The sequence below is a fragment of the Gallus gallus genome, chromosome 4, assembly GCF_016699485.2.
Source record: "Gallus gallus isolate bGalGal1 chromosome 4, bGalGal1.mat.broiler.GRCg7b, whole genome shotgun sequence".
NCBI classification, from domain to species: Eukaryota; Metazoa; Chordata; class Aves; order Galliformes; family Phasianidae; genus Gallus; species Gallus gallus.
The window spans coordinates 83,942,229-83,954,310 of record NC_052535.1 but is presented as its reverse complement, the minus strand read 5'-3'; the positions used below and the strand labels follow the sequence as shown (position 1 = coordinate 83,954,310).

The window sequence follows — 12,082 nt, the reverse complement described above, 5'->3', positions numbered from 1 at the left end:
GAGGCTGACATCTGAAACGAGTCAGGTAATTGCTCTCTGAGGTTGCCTGTTTGTCGGCCTAGAGTGACTAGAATGAATTTGATTTGTACTATTAAGAAAATTCTAAAATGTTACAGGGTCTCCAGGGTCCTTGTTTCCCTTCTCTCCCATTCCCCACATCTATTGATGTGGTACTAATCATATCTGTAGTACAATAACAAGGAGTATATTTGTATATGTTTGTAGATACAGGTAAGACCTCACGTTTTAAAATACATTCTCAATGAATTTGCTTAGTTTCCTAGAGGAACACCCCATAATTTTCTCAGTGTTACTAACACTGTGCAGAAGAACAGCCTACTGAACCTAGAAGAATCTCTGAGGCTCAGCTGATGGGTCTCAGTATGTCACAAGATGCTCTTGTATCAGCTTCTGCTTCTCTGCTGCTACAGGAGTGCAGCTGCCAGGAATAAGATCAGACAAGTTAAGATCAAGCTGTTTCCTCCCTGATCTATCTTGTGTGTTCCACTATAGAAGTATTTTGTTATGAAGGGTATTAACCATAGAATTACAAAGTTATTCACTGAAACTGCATATTGAATGACTGCCTCTGAATGCCAAATCACCTGCTAGAGCTAAGACTGGCAATAGATGAACAGGTTAAAGAGAAATCAATACCAGACAGGCTTTGGTGATATTTTCAAAACTATCTTCATAAGAGGAATCTACTACTCTTTCTTAAGACTCTAGCTTTTTTTTTTTTTTTTTTAACTCCGTTAAGGCTTCCCCTCCTTTTACATGTAATTTTACTCAGGATTATGCTGGTATCTCTATGCTTTCTTACACACTGAGCTTATGTTTGATCCAGGTGGCTCAGCACGCTTGGCTGGGGAAGGCACAACTTATCTACAAACAAATCACTTTTGCATTGTTTTCCCAGATTTACTTCCGAGCATCGATTTTGGGCACCCAGTGAAGTAGAGGAAGAGGTAGAAAATAAAGAAATAACCGAAATGTTAAAAACCAGATATATAACATTTGCTGGCAAGTTTGAACCAGTGAAGCATAGATGTCGAGCACCAATGCCTGATGGAAGTCTGTGCGAAAGACAAGATCGGATTAAGGTGAGCACCAAGTAGATTTCCAGGATATATGTGGACATTATATCCTAAATGGAGAGGATCTCATTAAAACATGCCTGTAGGAGTTTATTTTGCATTATAAATATAGCACAAGGGATCGAATGATAGCTGTACTTGGAGAAGTTTGCTGTGGATGTCTGTTTTGTGTGGGAAGTGTTCTTTCTGTAAGGAAGTTGTGCGTGTTTAAAGAACTCTCAAATATTTCTGGCATTCATTTTAAGTATTTATTTGATATTTATTACTCTTACAGTGAAGTACTTGACAGTGAAGCAGTGAAAGTTGGTCTCTGAAAAGTTCTCCTAATTTAGGGCATATTTGACAGTATTTTTAGAAACATGGTGTTTTTGGGGACTAAAATATTATTCACAAATTAAATGTTGTGAAAGCTGTACCCTATGCAGCCTCAAATTATAAGCCCTACTAGGCAGAGATCCTTCACTTACATACCTCATTCTAATATCCCCGTTCTTGTATTATCTGAGATTGAGGGGATCGGGTTGCACTAAAGTACTTTAAATGGGACTATAACAGGATAAGGGTATAGCATAAACAGCAAACATGATGCAGCATGAGCACCACTCACTGGTTACCACTCCCCTGAGGGGTGGTAGGATGTACTGCCTCTTAAGAACGAATACACATATCACACGGATTATTTCTTTGATATTCTGAATGTGTTCAACACGTGATATTTATGGGATCCCAATGCCTTATAACAAGACGTAGAGTTTTACCACTCGATTCCAGTATCAGGGCACATGCTATATGGAAAAACATGTAAATATTTTGTCATTCTGAAGTCATGATGTTTTTTTTCCTTTGTTTCTCAAGTGCCCTTTCCATGGAAAGATAATTCCTCGGGATGAGTGTGGGGTTCCTATTAATGCAGAGGACAGAGCCAGAGAAGAAAAGATGCGCTTTGAGAAGCAAGCAACGCAGCCAGGTTTGTGTGTACATAGCATCTGGAAACAATATCAAAATATTAGGTAGAAGTGAATAAAACACTTTGAGAATATGCATAGTATGTGTATTTTACAGACGCCCATAGACATAGTATAAAGTATTTACAATATCTTAAAATTTATTTACATTTTACATCGGATTATATTATTTTTAGTATCTGCAATTGGATAACAGTCTCGGAACAAAGTTGAACAGGTGAGATGCAATATATGGATGAAAAGCTGATCCTTTTGTTGCTGAAGACACAACTTAAGATACACAGAACTGTATCATGTTTCTCTTTTGCTCCTGGCCACATTCTCTCATGTAAATCCCCAAATTTTAATTTGCAGATCATTTGCAGTGATTCTGACTTGTCTCATAAGTATGAATGAATGTACACACAGAATAAGGTTAGCTTTGCATTTGTTCTTTATTTTCAGTGATTCTCATAATGTTCCTAACACTTCTCAGGTAGTAGTATTACATTTTTTTATTGTGAAGAACATTGTATTAAAAGCAATTAAGCTACACTTCAGGAAAGGAAATCCTCTAACCATGCTGGTCCCTAAGAGTTGTGATTAATGTAATGTAACAATAATATTGTTAGGACTGCTGTGAATATTAGCAGAGTGTTTTTGTTGTTACAGTGCAGGAACTTATTTTTATATCTTTTCATTTGTATTGACTTGTGTTTTAGAAGAATCATTGTTCTTGTTTTGCTGTACTCCAAATTAGTGAAGTCCTCACCTAGAACTTTATTGGCATTTTAACTAGTCTGATAGTAGGTACTATATTTGGAATGGGCTTGAGGAAGGGAACAAGAAGACCTGTGCTATTTAATTGGTTACAGTTTCCTGTGTAGTAGTTTATTTTGTTCTTAAACAACGGGGATAGATAACAAAACTAATGGCTTGATCCTTGTATCCTAGCTGCTGCTTTCAGATAGAACGCTTTGAAGGGAAAGCTCATAATTTCCAGGATATTTTTTTTTACCATTTTTAGCTGAGGTAAAGCTCTGAACTGTTAGGTAGGGAACAAAGGCAGTGAGAAAGGCAGCAAGCAATGAGTATGCAGGTAGAAAGACTTTCAAGGAGAGTAAGGGACTTTTTTTTTTCCAGTAGTACAACTAAACCTCACAGACAGAAGGAAGATTTTTGTAGAGTCCCAGGAGGACTGCAACCAGGAAGCAACTAGAAGTTGATGGACTACAAAGGAAGATGGGAGAGAGAGAGATCTATCCAACAAGACATAGTGTATAATTGGAGGGAACAGATTTGCTTTCACAGCTTTTATTTACTCAGCCTTTCCCTTATGAAGAAAGGCTGAGGGACTTGGGCTTGCTTAGCCTGGGGAAGAGAAGGCTCCAGGGGGACCTCATTGTGTACTCATTAAGTACTTGAAGGGAGCTTATAAGCAGGAGGGGGACACACTTTTTACACAGTCTGATAGTGATAGGAAAAAGGCAACTGGTTTTAAACTAAAAGAGGAGAAACTTAGATGTTAGGAAGAAATTCTTTCGTCAGAGGTTGCTGAGGCCTTGGCACAGGGTGCCCAGAGGGCTGTGGGTGCCCCATTCCTGGAGGCATTCAGGGCCAGGTTGGATGGGGCCATGGGCAGTCTGTTCTGGTGACTGGCAACCAGTCCGTGACAGGGGTTGGAACTCGGTGATCTTTAAGGTCCTTCCAACCTAAGCCATACTGTGATTCTGTAATTCCCCAGCAGGCCTTAGGTTTTGCTATTTTTAAACTATTTATTCTAGGTGAATAATCTGTATTTTTATTAAACTAACCTTTAGGCTTTATCATTTTAATACCTTGTAGTACGATCCCTTAAGGAAAGGGGCAGTTATTTTGCTCTTAAACTCTTCCTGACCTAATGTTTATGGATTTCACAGTTACGTATGGTATTAATGATGCTATCATATTAATGAACCTTTCACCAATTCTCTTTGGTGTGGGTGAGGAAGTGCTGTGTTCACAGGCAGTTTCCATCCTTGTCCAGGTAGAGTGAAGTGCTCTAAGCTGACCTCCAACCAGCAGCACAGGAAATGGGCTGACATAGTGAAGCCAGGCCAGAGATGTAAATGCTGTGCTTAAAAAATGAAGTTCTCTGCTTAGTTATGACAAACTAAAACCAGCAAATGAAGCTAGTAGGTGTTCTTGAGGGACTAGTTTCAAACTGGAATCTAATACTCTGATAGAAAAATCACTTGTGCTGAAAAATATTGATTTCTTTTTTTTTATTCTGTGGAATTGCCATTGCTCTAGGCTAGACATAATACTTATTTTTATTACAGTGTCAGCGCAGTGTTGTTAGAGGCTTCTCACCTCTGGCCCACAAGGATGTATATGTTAGTCCCAAAACACTGTTGACATTGCGATGTTGCATTATTGAGTGCCATTGTTAAGCTGAGATGTCACACAAAGGTCCGTCCTGTTTGTCTGGGGAGATACTGAGCGAGCTACAGTGCTTAATTTACTGGACAAAACCTTAAAGGTTTCTAAAGCCATGTGTATACCAAATGTCACTAAATACTGGTATCCACTGCTTATTATTTCGTTCTTTTTTTTTTTTCCGTGCCTCTGAATTTTCAATAACCTTTAGGAAGGTTTTTTTTGGTTGGTTGTTTTGGGTTCCTGGTTTTGGGAGTTGGGGGAGGGGGGGGGGAGGTGTTGCTTGGGTTTGGGTTATTTTTTAATTGCTTTTTTTGTTTGTTTTGCTTTGCTTTTTTGCTTCAAGTCTGAGCAGCACTGCTATGGAATATGCAAAAGTAGAGATCCACCGTAAGCGCTTTGGTCTTACGGCTGACCACATCATTTCCTAATGGTGGCAGCTGGAAAAATGCCAAACATTAAAATTGGAGTATTGGTTGCATAATTAAATTCTACCAAAATCTTCCTACATCTTTTTCTTTTTGGATTGCAGTGGTTCTTTTCATCCTTGAGTGGTTGAAGAGGAAAACAATTACACAAAAATGACACAGTTTAGATAATAATGACTATGTTTTGACAACACTGTCATTGATATTATATATCCTTTTTTAAATTAGTACAAATTTTGTCATTCTAACTAATGTCCACAAAACGGTGCTTTGGGCTCTTTGGTCCTCAAACAACGAATCAGGAGGGATTACACTGACCTGCTAATCTGCAGTGTTCATCCTCTTCCAATAGTTCGCACACAGGAGCAAATTAAGTGCCTATTTTTTGTGTCAACCCTGCAGAGTATCTGGTTTTTCAGCCCTTAGTGACTTGTTAACAAACAGGTATCAGGACAGGCTGGTGAAGGCAGGCCGCTGGCCAGTCAGATGTGAAATAGCATCTCTTTACTAACTACAGTATTGATTCCCGCCTACCCCTGCAAACTGTGTAATTTTCTTTTCCCTGCTGCTAAACTCAGTAACAATGTATGAAGAGCTTTAGGGGCCCATCAGTGCTCAAAAAGGCTGCTCTTCCCTGGCATTCTATTGATTTTTCTCAAAGGCTTTTAAATTGCTCCTTCATTTTACTCAAATGCTCATTTCATCTCTACTGGATGCCGGCATTTTTTCGTTGTGTTTAAACAATTGCTCCATTCACTGGGTTCCTAAACTGTGACGCCTTCTTATTACTGGGAGATAAACTGTTTAGACAGTTTTCCTTAATCTTGGATTAATCGTTGCTGTATCTGAATTGTACTGTTCTGTATTCATTCAGTTCCAGGGGAAAAAAAAAAAAGCCACCGAAGAAGCCCATCTCTTCAAGTGTTATGATCTATCAAGTATACAGGTTCTATTTTCTCCCTCTGTCATTCTCCTGCTCAGTTCCTACATAGCTCCCTTTTCCTCATGCTTTTTTGTTGTTGTTGTTGGATTTTAGCCTCTTTGCTTTTGCATATCGTACCAATAGGTTTGATCTAATCAGCCCTTGGCAAATAGCTCTGGTATTCCCAAGCACTGCATTCTTCAGTACCTCTGGCCTTCTTGAAGTGTTTCCAGTATTTGTCATGCTCTGTACATAAGTGTCATTTAAGTACATTGTCATTTAGAACTGTATGTTTTCCCAAAGATGTTAAGTGAGAGTAGAAGTTTGGTGTTACAGTCTCTACAGTTTGTTGACTTATGTGAATCTCTATGACAAATGGCTGGTTATTAAAATAAGGAATTTTGGCTTTCATGCTGTGTGGACAACATTACTGTCAAACTACATGCTCAACATGTTTATAAAGTGGTGCCATTTTCTTAAGTTTACGTAGCTATCTCCAGGTAGAAAAAAATGACCTGTCCTCTGGCCACAGTTTTACTTACTGCTGCTTTGATCTTTCATTCTTGTTCTGGTGTGCAAGACACTGTACTAATGATGAAAGATAACTGCTGCCTCAAATTTACAGTCTAATTCATTTATGCTTATTCCCGTGGTGACTGCTATGATCAGAATTCACTTAGTGGGGTTGGATTCTGAAGCATTAAGGATTTTATAGAACTGTAAAACAAGGTTTTGAAGAAAGACGTTCACTTGGGCTATTGTCAAGAAATGTGATTTAAATAATGAATCTGATCAAGCGTGGAATACTTGGAAAGAGTGATCCTTTCAGATGCAAAATTGGGCTTATGGCAACAAGGTCATGTCTTATTCAAGAGTACTTATTACATGTCAGATGCCAGTTACGTTTGGAAGCAAATAAAATTAAATGCAGAAATGTTGCAATGTTGTTACCTTCTGTTCTGCTCTGAAGTTGACGAACTCCATATTTTTCATTTTTAAGCTTTTTTCAGAATTTATTCCTGGAGATAAGTTCCTCAGCTACATTGTTGGCACTTTGTTCAGTTCCTAAATAATGATTGCTGTAGTTAAGTCAGCCCTCCTGCATGGAATATTTTCCTTGAAATTGTGTTGCTGTAAAAGCTTAAGTCTTCATACAGAACAGTTTTATCTACAGCAGGTAATAATAGATACTGATCCCAGATTGGCAGGGCTTTTTTATCAAGGTCTGCAGTTTTGACTAACTGCTTTATCCTCCTCTCCCTTCATGTACACAACTTAAAGCACAGCGACTGTGCCCTTGCCTAGGGGTGACAAGAACCCTTACCTTAGGTAAGGCTGCAAATTCTGCTTAGGCTTGAATTTTCAAAGTGCCTGGTTTTTCTTATAAACAGAGTGGCGAGATCCAGAATTCATGAGAGAAGTCGAAGCAGCCACGGGAGTGGATCTTGGTTCTTCTAAAACGAATGGGAAAGGAGGAAAAAAGAAAGGGAAGAAGAAATACCCAAATCTGACAGACCTGAAGCAGCAGGCTAACACTGCCCGTTCCCGGCTTGAGAAGATAGTCTTCAATAAGTAAGATACTTGTGTTTTCTAAAGCTTGCTAAATTGTCGTTTCCTTTTGTTTTAGTGGCATTTTTGTTCCTACACAATAAACAGCTTCCTTTGCCAGTGGCAGAGCACAAATACCTTTTGTGCTGCTGGAGAGCAAAGACTAGCAGGTACTGATAACCGAGGTTATTTCTTAGAGGATGACTTGCAGCTAATTTATAAAATTTCCCTATTATTTTTACCATAATTTTCATCTATTTTAGCCTGTAATTTCTGTAGTGTCCTCTTTGGATGAACATGTATTAATGGATGGATTCTACTGTATGGATGTGGAAAGAGTGACACAGTTTACAAACCAGACACATTGTAATAGCATAGATGAAGTGAGAACAAAGGGTTTTTTTTCCTCTTGAAAGCCTGAAATGGGCTGTCCTGAGCAGAACTGTAATAAAAGCATGTCAAAAATCTTGGCTTCTCCCACGTGGTTGCCTTCAAGCTTTTCAGAGACCTCCACAAAACTTTCCTGGGCTTCTTTGCTCTTGTGTGTCTTCTCTTGCTCTCGTGTATATTAAATCTGTAGCTTGGTCTGGGCAGTGCTTTCCGGTACTGTATATACACAGCAATTCTGTGTCTGTGCTATTCAGAGAGATACTGCCAATGCATTTTCTTCTCCTTTATTGAGAACACAGTCAAGAAAAATATTTAGATCCTTGCTGACACAGCGTTGCTCACAGGACAGCACTGTGTCTAGACTTCTCCCTTTCCTCCCAGCACCAGTGCAGACAGTGTGAACTACTTGGATTGAAAAACACCAAATACTCAGCAATGTTAAGAACCAAAAATAATCATTATTTCCACATATTGAAGGCTAGGCACTAATGCACACAAGATTATTTATGCACCCTTACCTTTACTTTTCAAAAATGTAACCGATAGCTACTTATTTGCAAGAAGGCTTGGCTTCTCTGAGATAACCGTTCAAGGGATAGATTGAATATTCCAACAGTTTGCCCTTGACATTCACACAACTTGCTGGCTCAAGGTAAATGGAGTTCTGAAACTCCACATAGTTTGTAAGTAACATGGTTCTGCTGAAGGAAGAACGTTATAGAAAAGTAGTCAAGTAGTACAGGGCTGCTACTGCGGCCATGGCATCAAAGTGGTTTGCAGGGTGTCTTCCTCTCTCGTAACAGCTTTGTGAATGTGATGCTTAAATTCTAGCAAATCTCAGTGTGGAAATTCAAGACATTGTCAGTTAACTCTGTACCCCCAAACCTACAGTAGTAAAAACGTAAACCCGCATTGCTGAAATGCTTCAAGCTAGAGTTATTTAGGGACCACTAATTAATTCGGATAACTTGAGTAACTGCAGGAAACATGTAGAAATGTGTTTGCTTAATTTTATGAGTCTACAGATGGGATTACTTTTTTTTTCATTCTAAAACAGAATTTACTTATGGAAAATACCCCCATTATATCCTAATGGCTGCTCTTTGGCATTTAAACATTTAGACAAAGATGTGTCCATGACTTACATAGACACACATGAGAAAACTTCAGGCAGGCTGGCTCAGATGCAAGTGGGAGTCCACAACCCCCCTACAAGCTGATCAGGTTTTAGAACATTTAGTAGCACCATATGCCTGCTCTCTTGTGCTGTTTCTTATGTGTAGTCTTGGTTAGGTCTGGCTGCGGCATAAACTTGTCTGAGCGTGCTCTGGTCTTCATCAGGTGGGAAGCTGCTGCACTTACTCAGAGTTTCACATGTTAAAAATGAAGTAGTCAAAGCAAGGTGAATAGTAGAAGGTTGTCAAGTCAAAAAAGCAAAAATATGAAATCATCAATGGTTATTCCCTAAATATATTGTATGAATTGAACAGCATCCAAGACACAATATTTGTTTGAGTTCAGTTTTCCCTTTTGTGATGCAGTAGTTACAGTAAAGCTAAATCCATGTTGATTTTGATTACAAAGTAGCACACTTTCTGTGGCATTTTCATGTTACTTGATCTTAAAGTCAAAAACCATGCTGTTGTAACTATATGAAATTCATATCAGCTTTAACTTTCAAAAGCTGTTTCTGGTTTACTCTGCTCTGTGCTAATGATTACGAATGTGTGTTAGTGCCAAGCATAGGGAATCAAACCTGTCATGTTTTAATGTGCTTCAAAGCATGAAACCTTAAACAAGATGATAACCTTGGCTCCTTATAACAACCCCAAATTACTTGAAATGTATAGGTGATAAACCCAGGCTCTAGTCTGCCAATAAAGTTAAGTGAAATTGCACAGAGATCATCAAAGTGGGATCTCATTTCATTTACAGTATCACACAATCCAGGGGTGCTAATGTAAAAACTACATGACATGAAAGTGGCAAGGCCACTCTCTACTGCTAAAGGCTCACTTTTCTCCTACCAATTAGGCAATATTTGAAGAGCAAAACCATGACTACATTTTCTTAACTCTGTTAACTTTATTGGCAGAATTTTGTTAAAAGAAACCCACTTCCAAGGTTTTCTTTTTTTCAGAATGCTAGCTTTGATTACAGTTGCTGCTGAGAAAATCTTTAATCTTGCTATTTAGCAGCACTATTGAGAGGTATCCTCTGTTTTCAGATGTTTCAAAATAGCTTTTAAAGTTAAGCTGTTAAAGGGAACAGCTAGTTATAATAAAGGTCAGCTTGCCTCAGAGGTAACCAGGGGAGCAGAGCTGTGAAGAGCCCTGAAAAGGGTCACGTCACCCGGTGGATGCCTTTTTCTCATTCTACCAGACACCCTGCAGCATCTGCAAAAGTGGCAGAGAAAGGCAGACTGAGACAGCGTGGAGACTTACAGACTTGAAACGATCCAGTTTGGGTGAGAGAACAGGCAGACTGTGTTTCTAGAGTAGAAGTGAATGGAGACATCAATCAGTGCCACATCCTTAAACTGGATGGAGTCCCTCAGACAAAGCCCTTAGCTGACATACCTTCCAGAGCAGCAGAACACTGAGATCTTTGCAGAGAAGCAGTGAGAGATGACTTCCTTTTCCATGAATGGGGGCAGTGTGATGATATACCTGCAAATATCAGCCTCAGCTGTTTGAGCTTTTCTGCCAGAAGCAGACAAAGCAACTAATAAAAATGGGAAGTCTGGAGTCCATTGAAGAATAAAATACCTTGGGCATCCTCTACTCACAGGCCTGATAGCAATTTATCTTAGTTCATTTTTTCCCCAACATCTTAAAAATAATCTGAGATTGCACAGAATCTATACAAGAGCCTTTATATATTTTTTGTTTCTCTTGCAGAGGTGCTGTGAAACGAGTGGTGAAAGCAATGAATCAGATGGACCAAAGAAAGCATGAGAAGTTTGCCAACCAGTTTAACTATGCTCTGAATTAAGTTGTAACAAAACGCAAAGATCAACAGGAGTGCAACTGTACAAAGCTTTTAGCACAGGCCTCTGTGTTTGAAATACTGTGCTGTGTGCATCTTTACTGGGATTACTTTTTAAAGTGTTTTTAACTTCTAATTTATTTTACAATTAACATGAATTTTGGCAAAGATGTGGTAGTGCATAATGGACTTAATACATTTAATGATAAGTATTGGAGATTTACCTGAAATGTAACTTATTTTGTGACTTGTGCATACTCTGAATAAAATGTTCAGGGCCTTTTTGCCTTCCTACGGGACCAATATGATTTACACATTGTTTGCTAGATCAGTTGTGATTTGCCTTGACTTTCATACCTTCAGAAAGATGCCTTAGAAACAATTTGATTTTCACTCGAGGTGGTAACACACAGGCTATTTGCTTAGCCTTATATTCTAGAAAGACTGCTACGTTAAGTAGCCCACTGGCTCCTCCAAAGGCTTCTTGCACATGAACTGGAAAAAGCCACCCCAATCATGATCAGAAGACATCGGTTTGATTTCAGCAGGTTTAAGAGCCAATTCAAACTCAGTAGCTGGGGCATCAGCGTAGAAGCTGAAATTAAGTTGGTCTTGATCTCCTTGTCTTCCAAAGATGGTCTCCCAGTCTGTTTCAGAAATGAGTTTGGAAAGTATGTTATGAAAACTGTGAAGATACTTAAAATGTGCTGGCGTTTAAGTGATACCAAAAAAGCTGCATTGGCTTCAATCAGTTAAAAAAAATACAACAAAACAGTTGAAGTTACATCAGTTTCAATCTTAGGAGTGCATGTAGGGACCTAAGTACATACAGACACCTGAATTCTTTTAACACATTGGATCCAGATGGTTGGTATCTGTGTGGCTTGTTATTGACAGCGTTTAGCCCAGTCTCTCATAACTGCTTTGCTGGCTATCATCTTCATGTCAGAAGTAGAATGAAAATAAACGCTGACTGGTTGTGCTCTTGTGGGGTTTCAAACAGCTTTATCAGTGAAGGTTTGAACTGAATTCAAAAACCGAAGTAGAAGTCTTCAGTAAAACACAGAACACAAATTACAATGGATTCTCTACTGCACCAGCTTAGTTACTCACCTGCTTGAGATACTTCCTTGTACAGCAAGAGACTCCCTAAGAATTTAAAATGAAATCCTCTGTGTAGGTTTTGACCACCTCGGACAAGAGCTAATTTACAGCTCTGCCACGTATCTGTTGACTTGCACAAGTACTGCTAAGAAAGCAAGCAATGATAATTTAATCTTCCAGATCTTTGCAGTTTGGAAGAATTTTTCCACTCCAACATATATTTAGATGCATAGTTCTACACTA

General features: G+C 38.9%; 1 protein-coding gene across 2 annotated transcripts in view; it reads left to right on the top strand.

The window, feature by feature from the left end:
• Nucleotides 1-11,398, top strand: part of UVSSA (UV stimulated scaffold protein A) — a 48,347-nt gene extending 36,949 nt beyond the window's left edge. The window contains exons 10-13 of one of the 2 annotated variants that reach the window (XR_210671.5): nt 920-1,103; nt 1,953-2,064; nt 6,810-6,986; nt 7,201-7,284. Coding sequence is in view for 1 of the 2 variants with exons in the window: in NM_001396435.1 (NP_001383364.1) it covers nt 920-1,103; nt 1,953-2,064; nt 7,201-7,381; nt 10,648-10,741 (571 nt within the window). In the remaining variant the exon portion in view is untranslated. 2 annotated transcript variants of the gene reach the window in all.
• Nucleotides 11,399-12,082: the final 684 nt, after the last annotated feature.